General features: G+C 41.4%; 1 protein-coding gene across 1 annotated transcript; it reads left to right on the forward strand.

The window, feature by feature from the left end:
- The first annotated feature begins 6,563 nt into the window (after window positions 1-6,563).
- LOC125726037 (solute carrier family 2, facilitated glucose transporter member 6-like) lies at window positions 6,564-17,160 on the forward strand. The gene is made up of 10 exons (XM_049002585.1): window positions 6,564-7,000; window positions 8,725-8,878; window positions 9,194-9,400; window positions 9,750-9,849; window positions 10,044-10,255; window positions 10,626-10,775; window positions 12,124-12,232; window positions 13,316-13,501; window positions 16,021-16,166; window positions 16,361-17,160. Exons 1-10 carry the CDS (start codon window positions 6,948-6,950, stop codon window positions 16,520-16,522), a joined length of 1,479 nt encoding a protein of 492 aa, XP_048858542.1. The 5' UTR covers window positions 6,564-6,947; the 3' UTR covers window positions 16,523-17,160.
- Window positions 17,161-17,465: the final 305 nt, after the last annotated feature.

The following is a 17,465-nucleotide window of genomic DNA, read 5'->3' on the forward strand; positions in this document are numbered from 1 at the left end:
GCAGTTGAGGAACAGTGAAAATATACACACAGAGAATATGAGAAACCAAATACAATTTGTGTGTATTTTAATTTTAATCTTAATTATTAAAATTATTATTATTATTGTTAGGGGCGGCATGGTGGTGCAGTGGTTAGCGCTGTTGCTTCACACTTCTGGGACCCAGGTTCGAGTCTCCACCTTGGTTACATGTGTGTGGAGTTTGCATGTTCTCCCCATGTCATTGTGGGGTTTTCTCCGGGTACTCCAGTTTCCAGTTTCCCCCCACCTTCCAAAAACATGCTGAGGCTAATTGGAGTTGCTAAATTGCCCGTAGGTGTGAATGTGTGCGTGAATGGTGTGTGAGTGTGCCCTGCGATGGGCTGGCCCCCCATCCTGGCTTGTTCCCTGCCTCGTGCCCATTGCTTCTGGGATAGGCTCCAGACCTCCCACGACCCAGTAGGATAAGTGGTTTGGAAAATGGATGGATGGATTATTATTATACATAATGCTTTCAAGAACATTATGAAGTAAATTGTCTAATGAAATTCCAGAGACATCTTGAAATACCATGGTCTTCAATGGGCTAGATGTGTAACGGTTTTAGTTTTTTAAGTTATTTAAAAATAAAATACTTACAATGAATGTGATCAGCACTTGGTAAATTAATGCTCATGAACATCATAGATTGTTTCATTGCCATAATAAACTAAATTAAACACCAGTTACTTAGTTGATCAAACTATGAACCTAGGATGACCATTCAGGACACCATGAAATATATGAGCAAAAAGACTGCCTGTAAGAAAATAAACATTTGTTATAGGATGCTAACAGATAATGTCCTCAATGTTAATTTGAAAGGCTGCATAATGCTGCAGTCAGGTAAACAAGACTCACCATATGCTCAACATACTTTGCTTTAATTTGATGAAGCTCATCTTGCATATTATTCATAGTTAACTTGGATACTCGGGAAAGGGAAATGGATCATTTTTGCTTAGCATGTACTGAAACTCCCAACTTTTAAGATGTAGCATTATTATACGGACCATAAGGCCACACACATTTGTCATCAGTTTGAGATCATCACAATGGAAGTGGCTGGCTTTTCATACGAGCACTGGGTCACTTCCTCCAGTCACGTGCAAAGCAATTTGAAGGCGGCCAGGAAAAGGAAGTTGGAGAAATCACGTCAACAGGACCCTGAGTGAGTCATCAAAGGTATTTCAGAAACTCGTAACTTCCTAAAAGGTCAGTTTACGACAAATATATGTGTTTTAGGTTTTTTTTTTAAAATCAGTTTTAACTGGCAATACCAAAATATTCATTAGTACTGTGTTTCCCAATCCAGTCCATAGAGACCCGCAGCAGTCCACATTTTTGATGTACCCATAGCTGGAAGGGATCGAGAAATGAGGACTGTCTGGCAGGGAGCTGGGAGAGAGCAAAAACGTGGACCGTCTGCAGGTCCCCAAGACCACTGCATTAGAGTATTAATTTTTTATATGATTAAGTAAAACTGATAGGCTACACACAAATATATTAACAATGAATTACTCAAAACAAAAAAAGCGACTATAGATTGGTTTGTATTATAAATGTAGATTAGAAAATGCCAAGCTTGATTAAAAAGTACATTTACAGAAGTGAAAAGATTAATTAGGATAAGTGAGTTCCAACAAGGACAGCAGGTGGACCCCAAATGGAAGCCAGATGATATAATCCTAACCAAATTTTTTGAGATGTCCCAACAAACCTGAGCCTCTTGCCAGGTTGGAAAGGGGCGAAACAGTCATAATTTATGACATCACGCCATTGCAAATGCCTTCCCAGTGCACGCACAAGGAGCAGGGTACTTCTCAATGTCACAGTCTCAAAGGGCCTACAACTGGGAAAAGGGAATTTGAGCAGCTACACATCAGTGATGTCAGTATATTTATAAAGGTAAATCATGAGAGTCCGTAGTTTCATCCGTAATTTTACTACCTGAGACCTTTTCGGTGCAAAGATCAAAGGTCTGAAGGAATTACATTCTGCTTTTAAGTCCACTGTATTCTTTTTCCTATTGTTCTGGGTAACAGTATCCCCCAGGGACATATTTTTGGAAAAATGACACTGCGGAGCATGACTGTGCAGGACATGTGAGAAGTGTCAGTGTCATGTGATCATAATGCCTGCTTTTATATTTCAAACGAACCATTCAACAAAACATACATTCATGAAGTCGGGCACTTTTTTCAAGTATTTTGTTCTTTCTACAAAACATAGCTAAATAAAACATATTATTGACGTTTTATAATTCTTCTCATCATAACTTCAAAAATCCTCATTGCTGTAGCTTTGTTTTGTCTTTACTTCTAACCTTTCATACTGTATGTCACAAGATTCAGATCGCTAGGATTCCGATTAACATTCTGTAATTGTCCTTCAGTTGCTAAAGTCCTTCAGTACTGGTCTATGCAATCATCTATCCATAAACAGCCCATTTCATGGGCATAATTCTGCAGCGGTGGGGATCCCAGTTTTCATGAAATGCCGGCACTGTTGGCATATCTCACCGTGGACAGAGACAGACACAGACTGCAGCATTACCCCATCCTCCGGGTGAGACTCTCCCACCGCCCACACCGCGTCGGTAAGAGACGCTGAGATGACATCATGTCCTGGCAAGCAGCGGCATGCCAGCATAAAGAGTGTATCAGATGGAAAGCTATAGCCTTGGGGTCACTTCTCATCATTTCCTAAAAAGCTACATGAACACCTGCAACAGGAAGCAGCAATCTCTCGACATCTTTATTGCAGACATGACCTCCTGGCTCCCCCCTAGAGACCATGATGTTGTCTGGCTCCAGCTCTAGAGACAGACTGTGAGTATAAGCACCCACAATGAAGATTCCCAGGTCATACAGGGACTGAAATTCACATGAAGCTTGGAGCTCATGCAGTACTGTTACCCAAGTAATTTTTTAATCTAAACAGCATTTCAGTTAATAAATGGTCACCAAACCCTTAAAGGTTAAACTTTTTGTACAATTTTGGAAATATTGCATAATTGGATATAATTTGCTGTGAAAAAAATAATGCACAGTTGGCTTTAAAAGCCAGAAATGTAGGTCGGTGAACTTTGAAAGAGGTGTCAGCAGTATGCACAATCCCCACAGATGAGGAAGAGAAGATGGAAGGTCCGCAAGAGCAGATGTTCTCAGGGTGACACCACACAGCCCCCACACCCTCACTATATGGGCAGGAGTCTTTTACACTGTGGCCCATAGCTGCCCAGAATCTGGGATTCAGTATCAAAAGACGAAACTGAATATGTCAGGGTCAGCCCCTGTTGTCCCATTCTGTGTCCCTTCCCTGTTTGGCCAGCAGGTGTCATTGGTCATCCCGTCCCATGTGTTGTCAGTCTTTCCTGTCTTCCCCTGTTGTCAGTCTGTAGTGCTGTCAGCCACATGGCTCAACTTGTTGAGCGTTTGGCTAGCTGTACCCCTCTGTCGCGTGTTCAAATCCTGCTTCCTCTGGTTTTGTATTTTACTCCCTAGTGTTTCATTTGTATACATTTTCTAGTTCCTGTGTCTTGTGATTTGTATTTGGTTTTGGTTAAATTCTTTGTGCCCATGCTTGTGTTTCTACCAGCCTGTTGCTCCCCAGTGTTAATTTCTGTTTCCCTGTTTCCTTGGTTAGTTCTTAGATTCCCTGTTCAGTTCCTTAAGTTTATTATTTTCACCTGTTGCTGAGTTATTTGTGGTTGTAGGACTTTGCCCACCGTCAGCTGCACCTCCACATGGTCCATCTGACTTTGCAAAACAATGGTGACAGACTGCACCGCACCGGGGACCCTGGAGGATATTAGTGTTCAGAAGGCTAGGCTTCATGGTACGGATTTGTATTTTATTTCCACTCAACTGCACTCAAGTGTATGCATGTACATGGCCTGTGATGGACTGGCACCCCATCCAGGGTGTAGCCCTACCTACGCCTATCCTGGGACAGGCTGCAGGGTCCCTAGGAACATTGCCCAGGATAAGCAGTGGGAAGTTGTAAGATTTCCTGAACTTTAACTAGTGATTAATTCATTAACTACACAGATGCCATATAATCAGGAATTAAAGCTTTAAATAACCTTGTGGAAAAGCGAGTATAACTTTCCTTGTCCCGTCCAGTAGGTATGACAAAGCAAAGATCTGGACGGACTCCGCTTCTCTGAAACTCTTCATATACTATGCAGTTCAGTGGAAGGTATTTTAGGTTCAGTAAAAATAAGCATTAACACATACACTGATGGAGACATACTCACACACGCTCACACATTGTGTGAATATGGGATGTGAGAAGAGGGAGGACATGACTGCCATCTGTTTTGGACCAGAATCCCAAACCGCCATGACTGCTGGTGATAATTCAGCTCCTACTTGCCTTCTCTACCCTCCCCAACCCCCTAGTTTTCTCCTCACTCTGATTGAAACAGCACTTTTATGTTTTTGTGCCTAATAGTGAGTGATGTGCTCTTCCGGTCCCCATGCAAATGTGCTACAAACTGAACGGGAGACCTTTCCTCCAAAAGCATGTCCTTCACTGCCCCCTCTCCGTGACACATGGTCCCATATCCTACAACATGAAAAAGTGCCGCATGCATGTCAGCACATATTAAAACCAGCTAGCAGACATAAACATAAACACGCAAAATGCATGCATGCAAGCAGGTCCAAATAACCAGACCAACATGCTTGCTATTCTGGATGGGATTGGGGTGCAAATGCTTTTATTCAACACATAGTCCATACTCTGGAGATTTGGCGCTTGACAGATTCCCCAGAGGCAGCATGTTCATCAGCATGCTAGGACAGGCATCACACAGCTGCAGACTCGCTTTCACTATGGCCTCCTTCGCCAGCTCCCTGAATCAACACAGGGGGCACACTGTAACCTTCACTGTCCTCATTATGGTCCTCCAAGCTAACCCTGAGAGAGCAAACCACCCTGCCAGGCATATCTCACACTGGGTCTGTTCACTGGATCCCAGTTCAGAAGTAGAGAGAGGGTGTGTTGTACTGTAAGTCCTTAGAGGTGATCTACCCCAATGGCGATGTCACATTATTTATCCGCCTGTAGCTGACAGAGGGATCCTTTCTACTGAAAAACACATCAAACGATCACAAATCAACTCTCTCACTTTGCATTCTGTCATTATCGCTTGGCTGTTCTCTTGTCTGGAGTCTATAAAGACGCTCACCACCCCATTGCATACAATATAACAGTCTCTTATTTGAGCTCATCAGCCCATTTCACTAGTATGACCAGCATCTGTCATTTATATGTTGCAAGTTAGAATGAAGTCTGATAAATCAGTACAGACTAGCTGTCGGCCAGCATGTGACAGGCGACCATGTCCAGCAGTAAACGCCGCAGGGACCAAAAAGAAAAGAAGGGAAGTCAAAAAGAAAGAAGTCAGGCTCTTGTGCAACAAGGATGTTTGATGATTTCAGATTTCTAGAAAATAAATTGATGATATACTTTTTAAAAAGTTTTAAAAGCAGTCATCTGACAGCAGTGAGATTGCCACAAGCATCCAAATTAGTTTGCAAAAGCAGTTTCTCGTTGGTGGAATAAAAATAGATGAAGACAGCTGAACATGATTAAGATATATTTTTGCTAAAGTTACCTGTTAATAGTCTTTTGACCGTGCAGTTAGGTCTCAGCATCCACCATTTGACCTGAGCACTTCATAATCATTTAGTTGAAAAGAAGAAATTGCCATTTCCCAAGATGATTCATAAGAAGTTATTTATATAAACATATTTTTGTGTTATATTTCATTTAAATTAATATTTTAGATTCAGTAATTCATCAGGTGAAAAAAATAAACATAAGGAATAAATATTTCTATGTTTGCCAATGTCAGTACATTACTGGAACATTATTACGTAACTTCACATGTATTATAGTAATTACTTAAACATTTCTTATTACTTTTTTCTTGAACTCTGGTTTTCCTTTGGATTTTGCCCAGATCAGGCAAGTTCTTGTATGCACATTATCATCATAACTGAATATATCTGAGACCAAAATAAATTAAAATATATACATATATAATGATCATTAAAAAAAAGATCATTACATTTGTGATTGGTAGTTTGTCCAATTACTTTTGAGCAGCTGAAAATGGGGTTATGTATTTTTTTAAAAATCAGTGTAATTTATGTTATTTCGTGCCATTGAATGCTATGGATTGTATATAGATGATACGACAATAAAGACCCACATGATACTTGTACAAACATAACACCCGGACACATATGCCTATTCCGTCTAGCACAGATACAGAAAAACTCCACATATAAGTAAATTCGGCGTTTTGATCACTCGGCACCAAAGTTTACTGGGAGGAATTTACTCATCGCGCATGCTCAGTGTTGAGTGGGATGCGGAAAAATAATATGTCAACATGCTGATAAAAACCACAAATTACCCAATGACGGAAAATTTGCAAAGGTTTGCAGGAAGGGAACAATATCAGTAAGCTATATTTAACAGTCAGCTGTGGACAGGCATTTACACATTCTTCCTACAGACAAGTTTCTTAATGTTTCACAGACCGAGAGTTGCCCCTTCATAAACAATGAAATGAAAAGATTTCTTGCAGAGTTGCAACGTTATATTTAGGAAACTGGATGTGTCTCTTCTGTTTGCTCTTGCTCAGTATCACTGAAACAAATATTGCACTGTACAGCATTCTCAAACACATCGGGTTAAGAGCTACAGGAAACCATGTCAGTGAACTTGGTTTAAATAAGAATCACATAGAGTTGAGTGATATCAAACAAGCAGCGACTGCGTCGGTTATTCTTTTGTTGCTCAAAAAGTAAATGTCCGCGATTGTGAGAAGTCACTGCTCCTACAGTACATACTTTCACTTTTGGTTGCTGAACTAAAGCGTAACAGACCACGAGTAGGACACAGAAGAGATGATGGATGAGAGAACAGCACTTCTTAAAGATGGACCGGCTTCTTCTACAAGGTACAGCGCTACCGTTTATTTATTTATTTTACCTTTGCGTATGTTTCTTTACTTATATGCAATTTCGCAGTCGCTCTATTTCTCATTATAAGGTGTGTTTCTATATCTGTCCGTTTTCTTTTTTTATAAGATTTTACCATGTTTCACATTCAACCTAGCTGTTACGCTCCGCTGTCAAGGAATAGGCGAACCCCGTAATGCGGGACACTGAGGTTTTATTAGAAAAGCCGGGCCCAAACAAAACCAAAAGCGAGATCTAGAAGAGTAGTCGTGGCACAGGCAGAAGTCGATCACCTGGAGAGACAACCTACACTGAAAGACGGGACAGAGGGACGACGAGGGAGAGGGAGCAGGATCGTCAGGGCAGCAGGGCAGGACGGAGCAGGAGGGCAGGTCAGGTGGGATCGGGCAGGTCGACCATAGCAACCATAGTTCGTTGCATTTTACCGCGAGATTCATACTCTGCCAAAGCTCATTTGCCGGTTCTTCTTCGTGTATAATCGTGTACGATTACTGGCAGTGTGTCCTGACCAAACCTGTTACTTCAAGTGACTACTTTCTTAAGGAAGCAGCTTTTCTGACACATTTGAAGCTGGCAGTTAGGGATGCCCGATATTATTATTTTTCGACATCGAATTGTACTTAAATTGTACGTAAACGGTATAGTTATATCCTTAATTTATATATATATATATATATATATATATATATATATATAGACTGAGCTGAGGCTACAGTGGTCACAGACTCACCAAAACTGGATAATGGAAGATTGGAAAATTCCAAAATGGAGTCCATTTCTGCTCTGACATAACATAGCAGGGTCAGAATTTGGCGCACATAACATGAAAGATTAGATGCATCCTACATTGTATCAGCAAGGGGATATTTTCTTGCCACACTTTGGTCCCCTTAATACCCATTGAACATCATTTAAATGCCACAGCTTACGTGAGTATTCCTGCTGATCATGTCCATCCCTTTATGACCGCAGTGTATCCAGCTACTAATGACTACTAAAGGATAACGCCCCACGTCCAAAAGCTCATATCATCTCAGACTTGGGTTTTGAACATGACAATGAGTTCGCTGTACTCAAATGACCTCCACAGTCAGATCTCAATCCAATAGAGCACCTATGGGATCTGGTGGAACGGGAGATCTGCATCATGAAGATGCTGCTGAGAAATCATATCATCTTTGACCAAAGCCCTGAGGAATCTTTCAAGCACCTTTTTGAATCTATCCTGCTAAAAATTAAGGCACTTATGAAGGCTGAAGGGGGTTTAACTCTGTCATACCATTGTGTACCTAATAAAGTGGCCAATGAGTGAATATTTCAATTTTGCTGAGGACCAAATAACATTTCCTCCATCTACTGATGCATTTACGCATTTGAGTGTACACATTTGTGGTCATTGTCTGGAACCCCTGAAAAGCAGTGACATGATGGCCAAATTCCTGCCGTAGACATTATGGAGACTTGTCCATAATTCCTCCCTGTCTGCATCAGCTGTGAGAGTTGCAGCAAGTGCAGTGGTGGAGGTGGACCTAGCTAAGGATGTTGTGCGCACTAGTATGCATGCGCAATCACTTCCTCCAGTCACCAAAATCATGCAGTCTGCTTTTTTCCACATCTTTGTGTGTATTAAATTGCTTAAAAGGGACCTACGTATTTCATGATTATGGTTTTCATTCATTCAGTGCATTTTTTTTTCTCCTAGCAATAGCAAGCTGTTCCTGGCTGTGTTTTCTGCAGTACTGGGAAACTTCACGTTTGGCTATGCATTAGTATACCCCTCCCCCGTTATTCCCTACCTCGAGGTCGATGACAACCCCAATCTCAGGATGGACACCTCACACATCTCCTGGTTCGGGGTGAGGACCAAAAGAAAACCTGGATATGAACGTAACACAAATGGGTGTTGTATAAATAGCATCATTTTAATCAGAGCGCAATATATTCATAAATGAATAGAATTCATTCTGAACCTATGAAAATTGTCGTTTCTGTATGAGAGGTAATTTTAGAAGATCAATAATGTTCCTGGTAGAGAGTTGGGTGAGGACTATGAACATTGACATCAGGGAACAAGGAAGTTGTAATGAAAAAGCAAAGGCGGGTGTGGTGGGGGGTTATGAACAGCTGAACAAGTTATGACATTAATTATAATGTTTCTTTTTCCCCCACAGTCAGTCTTCTCACTTGGTGCTGCAGCTGGGGGTCTTGGGGCCATGTTTCTGAATGACAAGATGGGCAGAAAGCTGAGCATCATGATGTCTGCAGTGCCGGCCACCATAGGGTACCTGCTGATGGGGTCAGCACAGGCCGTGTGGATGCTCTACCTGGGACGCGTCCTGACGGGCATCGCGAGTGGAATGACGGCTGCCTCCATTCCTGTAGGTCTCACGAATGCTCTATTTTTTTTTTTAGATTAATTGCTTAAGATATTAGGTCTGGGATTATATAGGAACATTTTGAGTGGGCAACTTTTTTTAGAGTGACATACAAATGGGAATCGGAGAGCTGGGTCAATTGGGGTTAAGGACCTAAATGGCCCAATGGTGAAATTAGACTTTGGGTCATAGAATCTGATCCACCAGCCTTCTGGTCACGGGCCAGTCCTACTAACCTACAGAGCCACATGCTGCTCACCAATTTAAATAACTGCTAATAGTTCAACACTAATTCTCCGTGACTAAATATTGGAATATATGAATAAGATTAAAATCGTGATTTTCTTCTCAGGTTTATGTGTCAGAGATTTCCAGCCCAGCTGTGAGGGGAATATTGGGATCCTGTCCACAGATTACAGCAGTTTTTGGGTCCCTCACTCTTTACATTTTGGGTAAGATCACTTAAACAGCTTTTCGTCTCTTCACCATTGTATAAACAGAACTTTATTATAAAGAGAAATATTGTATTTCAATATACAACTTAAGTGAAAATGATTCCTTTTTAAAAAAAATCCGTAACCATGTTCTTGAGGGATTTTGCATTCCCATTATCTGAGTTCTATGTTGTTTCCATGTCTCTAATTAGGTTTTCTGTTGCCATGGCGATGGCTGGCCATTGCTGGGGAGGTACCAGTCATTGTCATGCTTGTGCTGCTCTGTTTCATGCCTGACTCGCCTCGATATCTCATTGCCAAAGGCAGAAAGGAGGAGGCACGCAAGGCCCTCTCATGGCTTCGGGGCAGTTGCTCTGAATTTATGCCTGAGTTCAACAGAATTGAGAGAAGTATTGCTACTCAGGTACAACCCTGAATATACTGTAATTTGTGTAAGAATTTCGGAATAGATGCAATAGGCCAAAGGTTTAATGTAATTTAAATAGTCCTCATAGATTTGTAGGTTTAGTATCTTTACAGAGAAAAGTTACATGCTGTAATTTCATAGAAGTGCCTGTTAAGCTTTTTGAAGGTGGTGATAAGAATTTAATGCAATTGATGTAGAAACAGTGCCTCCAAGTGGCCTTGGTGTGATATTACGCAATGCAGTAAAGTTTCCACCTGCTGGCCAGTGGGATCACAGGCTTTTAGTGCTTAACAGAGTCAGAATCTAAAAAGCATTGTAATACACACAAAGTAAATGTAAAAACGTGATTTTATATGTGCACTTTTAGGGTAGCATCACCTGGTCAGACCTGGCCAAGCCTTGCTATTATAAGCCAATCTTAATCTCCACGACAATGAGGTTCCTCCAACAAATGACTGGCATCACTCCAATCCTGGTTTATCTAGAACCTATCTTTCTAAGAACCAGGATCACCTTGGTGAGTATCAAGAGTGTACCCTGGGGGTATTCCATGAAAGTAGCTAAAGAAAGCCAGACTTTCCCAAAAAACTAGCGCCATCTCTAGACTTAGCCTTACATCGTTCCAGTAATGCAGTTCAGCTGTAACTAATCCAGGCTCAAACAAGACAGACTTGCATAGTCTCACTTAGTGTGCACACCTGATATATTTAAGAAGCCCAAATGAATGGTTGAACGATTAATTGATCAAATGAGTCGGAAAGCGTGTAAAATGAGAGAGGTGTTTTTCCGCCACAGAACAAATGCTGCTGATGGAGCTGTATGAAGAATATAAAGATGTATTCACTAAAAAAGGCAATACTGTTGTCATAAATAAAGCCAGGGAGTTGACCAGGTAAAGAATTGCAGATAGACTAAATACGTAAGTTATAAATGTTACAAGTGCCTGGTATGGTGGTGCAGTGGGTTATGCTATCGCCTTACACTTTCTGGGACGTTATTCTTCTGGGATGTTATTCTTTATTATTTGATCTCCATAAAATACTTGCAATTGCATCCGTGTGAAATATTCGGCACAAATAACCATATCTTGTCTTTGCTTTTTACTAATAAACTTTCAAAGTAGACTGTGACTAAACAAAACATCGAAATATCTACCTGTTCATATTATTTGAATGGATTTTTTTTTTTCAAATTTGGTTATTGCATTTCATATTTGACCTTTGTAATATGGGTACATTTTAATTTGAATTATTTTGGAATTAATTGGAATGCTGAGATTTTTATGATTTTATGATTTTTATAAGCTTTATTATATTTATTACATGACATGAGTAGTGAGAACGCGGAATTTCATCCTACGAAACAATCTTTTGGGAATCTGTTCCCACACGTCGGACATTTTTTGAGACAACGCTTAACAAAACGCGACAGTTCACCTGGTCCCGAGCAGACTTGTTCACCATGGTAACTCAGCGGGGATTTATTTAAGATGCGCTGATAGAACGGAACTCCCACTAAAATGAGCCAGACTTGTCAAAATAAGTCAGACTTTCCCTTAATCCTGCTTCATGGAATACCCCCCTGGAGACTTCATTATTCTTAGACTTAAGTATCATTATTAACAAAATAATACGATTACAACATCAAGAACAACAACATTAGTGCACTTAATTTGTGCAGCACTTTTCAAGAACCCAAACATGCTTACAGTAGGTTACTTATAATTTTGTCCCACACATATATATGGATATTATAGTAATGATATTATGTCACAGCTAATAAACAGAGAGACATCATATTATATTACAGATATAGGCAGGATATTTGCTTATTAGTTGCTATTGCATGTGTGTGTCTTCATACAGGAGCCCAAATATGATGCTGCTATGGTGGGAGCCGTACGCCTCCTTTCTGTTATGACTGCTGCTACGTTAATGGACAGGGCTGGTAGGAAGCGACTCCTCTTCACCTCAGGTATGTAAAGGTACAGGCCGACATCTGCAAGCTCATCCTCAAGGGCCCCGACTTACTGAGAAGCCCAGGGGGGTGTTCCACAAAGCAGGATTAAGGGACTTATTTCGACAAGTCTGGCTCATTTAAGTGGGAGTTCCATTCCATCAATGTGTCTTAAATGAATCTCTATTGAGCTACCATGGTAACTTATGCAAGTGAACAAGTCTGCTCCGGACCAGTTTAACTGTCTTGCTTAGCGTTGTCTCAAAGAATGTCCGACATGTGGGAACAGATTCCCAAAAGATCATTCCGTCGGACAAAATTCCACGCTCTCACTACTCATGTCATGTAATAAATACTGTATAATAAAGCGCATAAAAATCACATCCCAGCATTCCAATTAATTCCAAAATCATTAAAATAAAAGTGTACCCATATTTTAAAGGTCAAACATGAAATGTAATGACTGAAATTGGAAAAAAAAATCCGTTCAAATAATATGAACCAGAAGATATATTTTTTTGATATATACAGTGTAGAACCACTATATCACAGTACCATTGTGCTAGGCACTTGTATCATTTACATAACTTATGCATTTAGTCTGTCTGCAATTCTTTGCCAAGCCAAGTCTCTGCCTTTATTTATGACAACACTATTGCCTGTTTTAGCGATTACATCTTTGTGTTATTCATACAGTTCCATCAGCAGTGTTTGTTCTGCGGTGGAAAAAAAACGTTCTCATTTTACACGCTTTCCAAATCATTTGATCGATCAATCGTTCATCCATTCATTTGGGCTTCCTAAATATTGCGGGTGTGCGCGCTAAGTGCGACTATGCAAGTCTGTCTTGTATGAGCCTTGATTAGTTAAAGCTGAACTGTGTTAGTGGAACGACATGTGGCTAAGTTTAGAGATGGCGTTAGTTTGAGTCAGACTTTTTTGGAAAGTCTGGCTTTCTTTAGCTACTTTCATGGAATACGCCCCAGGAGAGGAAGCGTTGATAGCAGTAACTGTACATCATTGGTATATATTAATAGTGCTTATCTATGAAAAAACAGCTACAGACTAAGGCTGATTGGTCTTTGCCTTTCTTTTAAACAGGCTTCCTGATGTTTCTTGCTAGCCAGTGTATGAGTCTGTACACACACACCGGAAGCTGTCCCTTTGTGAATATCACGACCTCATCTACTCATCTCAGTGTTCAGCAACCTCCTGACTTCCTGCGGAGTCTACAGTTTGACCCAGTTACCCTCATCCCACTGTTAAGCACGATGATCATTATATTCGGTATGTTTGGTCATGTGACTCGCATTCCGTTCAGTGTGTATCCCAACCCTATGGTGCCTGGACAGACTCCAGGGGCCTTATGAAGAATGTTCCTTGATTCTTTTGGGAGAGGAAATGTTCGACCTTCGTATGAAAAGTGAAAGTAAGATATATAACACCTTGCATAAACAAACAAAATACTTGCAAATCCATTGAAGCCGCATTCCTTGTCTCTATGTAGGTGATGAAATGGAGGTCACATTAGGTTAGGAGCGGAAGATTCCTGTGAATCTGAAATTTATTAATAATACTTGACTGCCCCCTAAACTCAACCTATAACAGTCTGATAACCTGAGTGATAGCATAAAAGGTCTATATACTCCCAGTCTAAACAAACAGTACTCTACTGTACTCTTTGCATGTCAGTTTACTTTGTCATTTCTAACCAGACTTTTAATATAATATACATCCATCCATTCATTTTCCAAACCGCTTATCCTACTGGGTCTCGGGCGGTCTGGAGCCTATCCCGGAAGCAATGGGCACGAGGCAGGGAACAACCCAGGATGGGGGGCCAGCCCATCGCAGGGCACACTCACACACCATTCACTCACACATGCACACCTATGGCAATTTAGCAACTCCAATTAGCCTCGGCATGTTTTTGGACTGTGGGGGGAAACCAGAGTACCCGGAAGAAACCCCACGATGACATGGGGAGAACATGCAAACTCCACACACCTGTAACCCAGGCGGAGATATAATATACAAACCATCTAAATTATGCTAAATTATGTACAATGTTATTACTGTACTCATTGGGAGCTGGTTGCCAAAAACAAAGTAAGGCTGGTTCCGGAGCATGTGCTGATGCAGCGTGTTGCTGCACCAACAACACAGCATAACTTCTCGGAATCCTGGCTGACGATCCCCCAGACAGACACACAGTCCAGTCCCACACTCCGGAAATGGACATCCATTTGCCACAACCAGGTGTTACACGGGTATCCCCTTGGCCTGGTCTAGCCACTTGAGTCCTCAGGGAAACACGCCACATGGTTGTAGTGCTGTAACTGATGCTCCCTCACCGTGCAGGAAATGTGCCTCATTCAGGATTCCTCTATCAACCACTTCAGCACAAAGTCAAACCAGTGGTACCCAAGGATTCTCCAAAGAAACACAGTACTGAAGGAGTCCAGTCTTCATCTCAGCTCACTGGATAGCGTCCATGTCATCTTGGTCTTTATCCAGGACACCCGCAATCCCAGACACTCGGACTCCTCGCTCAGTCTCTCAAGAGGCCCGATCAGAGAATCCATTGACTCTGCTAAGATCCCTCTGTCGTCGGCAAAATCAAGATCAGTACAGATTTCTTCACCAAAGGACGCCCCACAGCTGCTGTATCCACAACCCTACCCAACACCCAGTCCATACAAACATTGAACAAAGTAGGAGCAAGAATAGACCCTTAGCGAACCCCAGATTCAACTGGGAAGATTGCAAAGGTTCTCCCTCCACTCTGCACAGCACTCACTGTACCAGTGTATAGGCTATGATGTCCATCAGCTTTGGGGGGATCCTGCGAAGTCTCAGGATATCTCACAGGGCAACTCAATCAACCAAGTCAAACGCTTTACGAAAATCGACCTCTGCTGATATTTGTGCTTATGCTCAATGAGATCCGTCAGTGCCAAGATACGGCTGATGGTAGATTTCTTAGGCGTAAAACCTGACTGCTCCAGTCGCTGACAGACGAGCAAGTGATCGCGGATCCTGTTAAGGATGACCCTAGCAAGGACCTTACCTGGCACTGAGAGCAGTGTTATCCCCCTGTAGTTGCTGCAATCCAGGCAATCACCCTTCCCTTTCCAGATAGGGACTACAAGTCCTGTTTTCCAGTCAGCTGGGATAATGCCTGACTCCAAAATGGAAGTAAAGACTGTCTGCAACGCCAGGAGGACAGCCTTACCACCAGCCTGGAGAAGTTCACCCCAAATACCACAGATCCCTGCTCACAGATTCGTCTAACAAACGCCTCCTTATCTGCCCTCAGAGCCCTCATAGCCATCCTCCTCAGTTCCTGGTATAGACTGGAGTTGCCACCAAATCGTGTGATATGACTCTTCTCAATAATATCCAGGGTCGCCTGTGAGACAAAATGCCGCCTTCAGGTAACACTGGCAATACCAACACGGCACCCAGCAACCTTCAGGTTCTTATCATGGAAGGTCTCCCACATCACAATGAGTCAGCAGTCGCACCCAGGTCTGAAAGTTCCTCACTCAAACTGCATGCAAACTCATCGGAAACAGCTTGATCTTGGAGCCTGGCCAAGCCCATGATAAACAGTTTGAAGATGGATGGATATTTCTCCATGTTGCTATCAAGCACCACTAGACTCAGTTAGATATATTTGTTTTCATTTAGCGGAGGCTATATGCTCTTTTGGCTCACAACAGACATTGTGCTATGCAGCTTTCTCAAAAATATAATGTGGAGCAGGACTGACATTATTTTGACGTTTCCATCTCACCGTTCAGGTTACGCCATGGGATGGGGTCCTATCACGTGGCTTCTGATGTCAGAAATCCTGCCTCTAGGTGCCCGGGGTAAGGCATCTGGCCTATGTGTTGGAGTTAGCTGGGTCACCGCCTTCGTCTTGACCCAGGTCTTCATGCATGTGGTGGTGAGTTACCCTCATCCTTCAATCGTGCCCCACATCTCGAAGGCACAACCATCACCATTCTGTCTTTGCTGTACACTCTGGGCATGTATGTCTTGATAAGCCTTAAATATGCCCCTGACACTCTGTCACTTTCTGTTAGTAAACTGAATTGACCATAAAGGATAACATTTGTTTTTCTTCTTTATCCGTTGTAGGAAAACTTTGGCCTTTTTGTGCCTTTCACTTTTTTTTCTGTGGTGTCAGTGATCAACATACTTTTCACAGCTTTGTGCGTCCCAGAGACAAAGGGACGGACTCTGGAGGAGATTGAGAACTATTTTCGCACTGGACGCACTTTTACCATTATTGAAAACTGATGTTCTTTAGACGGGTTTCCAAACAGTTTGCTGACTTCACAGACTTGCCTGGCACTTTGTAAATGCCTACAAAGACAAACTGACCACTTCCTCAATTAAATAGGAAGTTCAGAAGATGTAAATGTTAAAACCAGGGGATGGTGCAAGAATTTGTGTCTATTTTTGTTTTCCACTAATATACTATATGACTTGCGTACATATTTTTAAACAGTGAGTTATTGTCAGCATTTGAAGAGAACACAGAAGACATAGAGATAGAAATGCATTTTTACACCTTATGCGGGATCCATGGGAAAATGAAAATTAAGTGTTATTAATTTAATGGATGACAGCAACTGGAAAAAAGCTTGGAAAACCAACCATGCAAAGACACAAACAAATGCATTTGTTGTGCCAAACGACGAATGTTACAGGTGAGACCTATGGGAAAATCTGTTAATCTACACGTGAACAAATGGGCTATCCTACAAAGTAAATACACATACAGGCAGTCCCCAGGTTAAGAACTCGTACTTTTGAACAAACTGCTATAAAGCCTATTCTATTAAAGATTTCAGTTAAATACAGTAATTCCTAATAACAAATTTGTGACAAAAACATTGCATGGCTTCACCCACTAATAAACTCAAGATACAGTACAGTGTGTATTTACTTTTATTATTATTGTATTATTATGCACTGTATTATTTCTGATCTCCATTACCTACAAATTAAAGACAGTTGCCCCTTCATAAATACAAATGCACTGAAATTTTTTTTTTTTTCATTTCATTTAGAGAGATGTTATGTTATATTTAGGGAACTGGATTTGTCTCTTCTGTTTGCTCTCGCTCAGTATCACTGAAACAAATATTGCACTGTACAGCATTCTCAAACACATCGGGTTAAGAGCTACAGGTACGGAAACCATGTCAGTGAACTTGGTTTAAATAAGAATCACATA

This window comes from Brienomyrus brachyistius, chromosome 2 (assembly GCF_023856365.1).
Source record: "Brienomyrus brachyistius isolate T26 chromosome 2, BBRACH_0.4, whole genome shotgun sequence".
Taxonomy (NCBI): domain Eukaryota; kingdom Metazoa; phylum Chordata; class Actinopteri; order Osteoglossiformes; family Mormyridae; genus Brienomyrus; species Brienomyrus brachyistius.

Coding starts and splice junctions, on each gene's coding strand:
- LOC125726037 (XM_049002585.1), top strand. CDS start 6,948: ATGATGGATGAGAGAACAGCACTTCTTAAAGATGGACCGGCTTCTTCT. Junction 7,001..8,724: donor GGACCGGCTTCTTCTACAAG/GTACAGCGCTAC, acceptor TTTTTCTCCTAG/CAATAGCAAGCTGTTCCTGG. Junction 16,167..16,360: donor AGGTCTTCATGCATGTGGTG/GTGAGTTACCCT, acceptor TATCCGTTGTAG/GAAAACTTTGGCCTTTTTGT.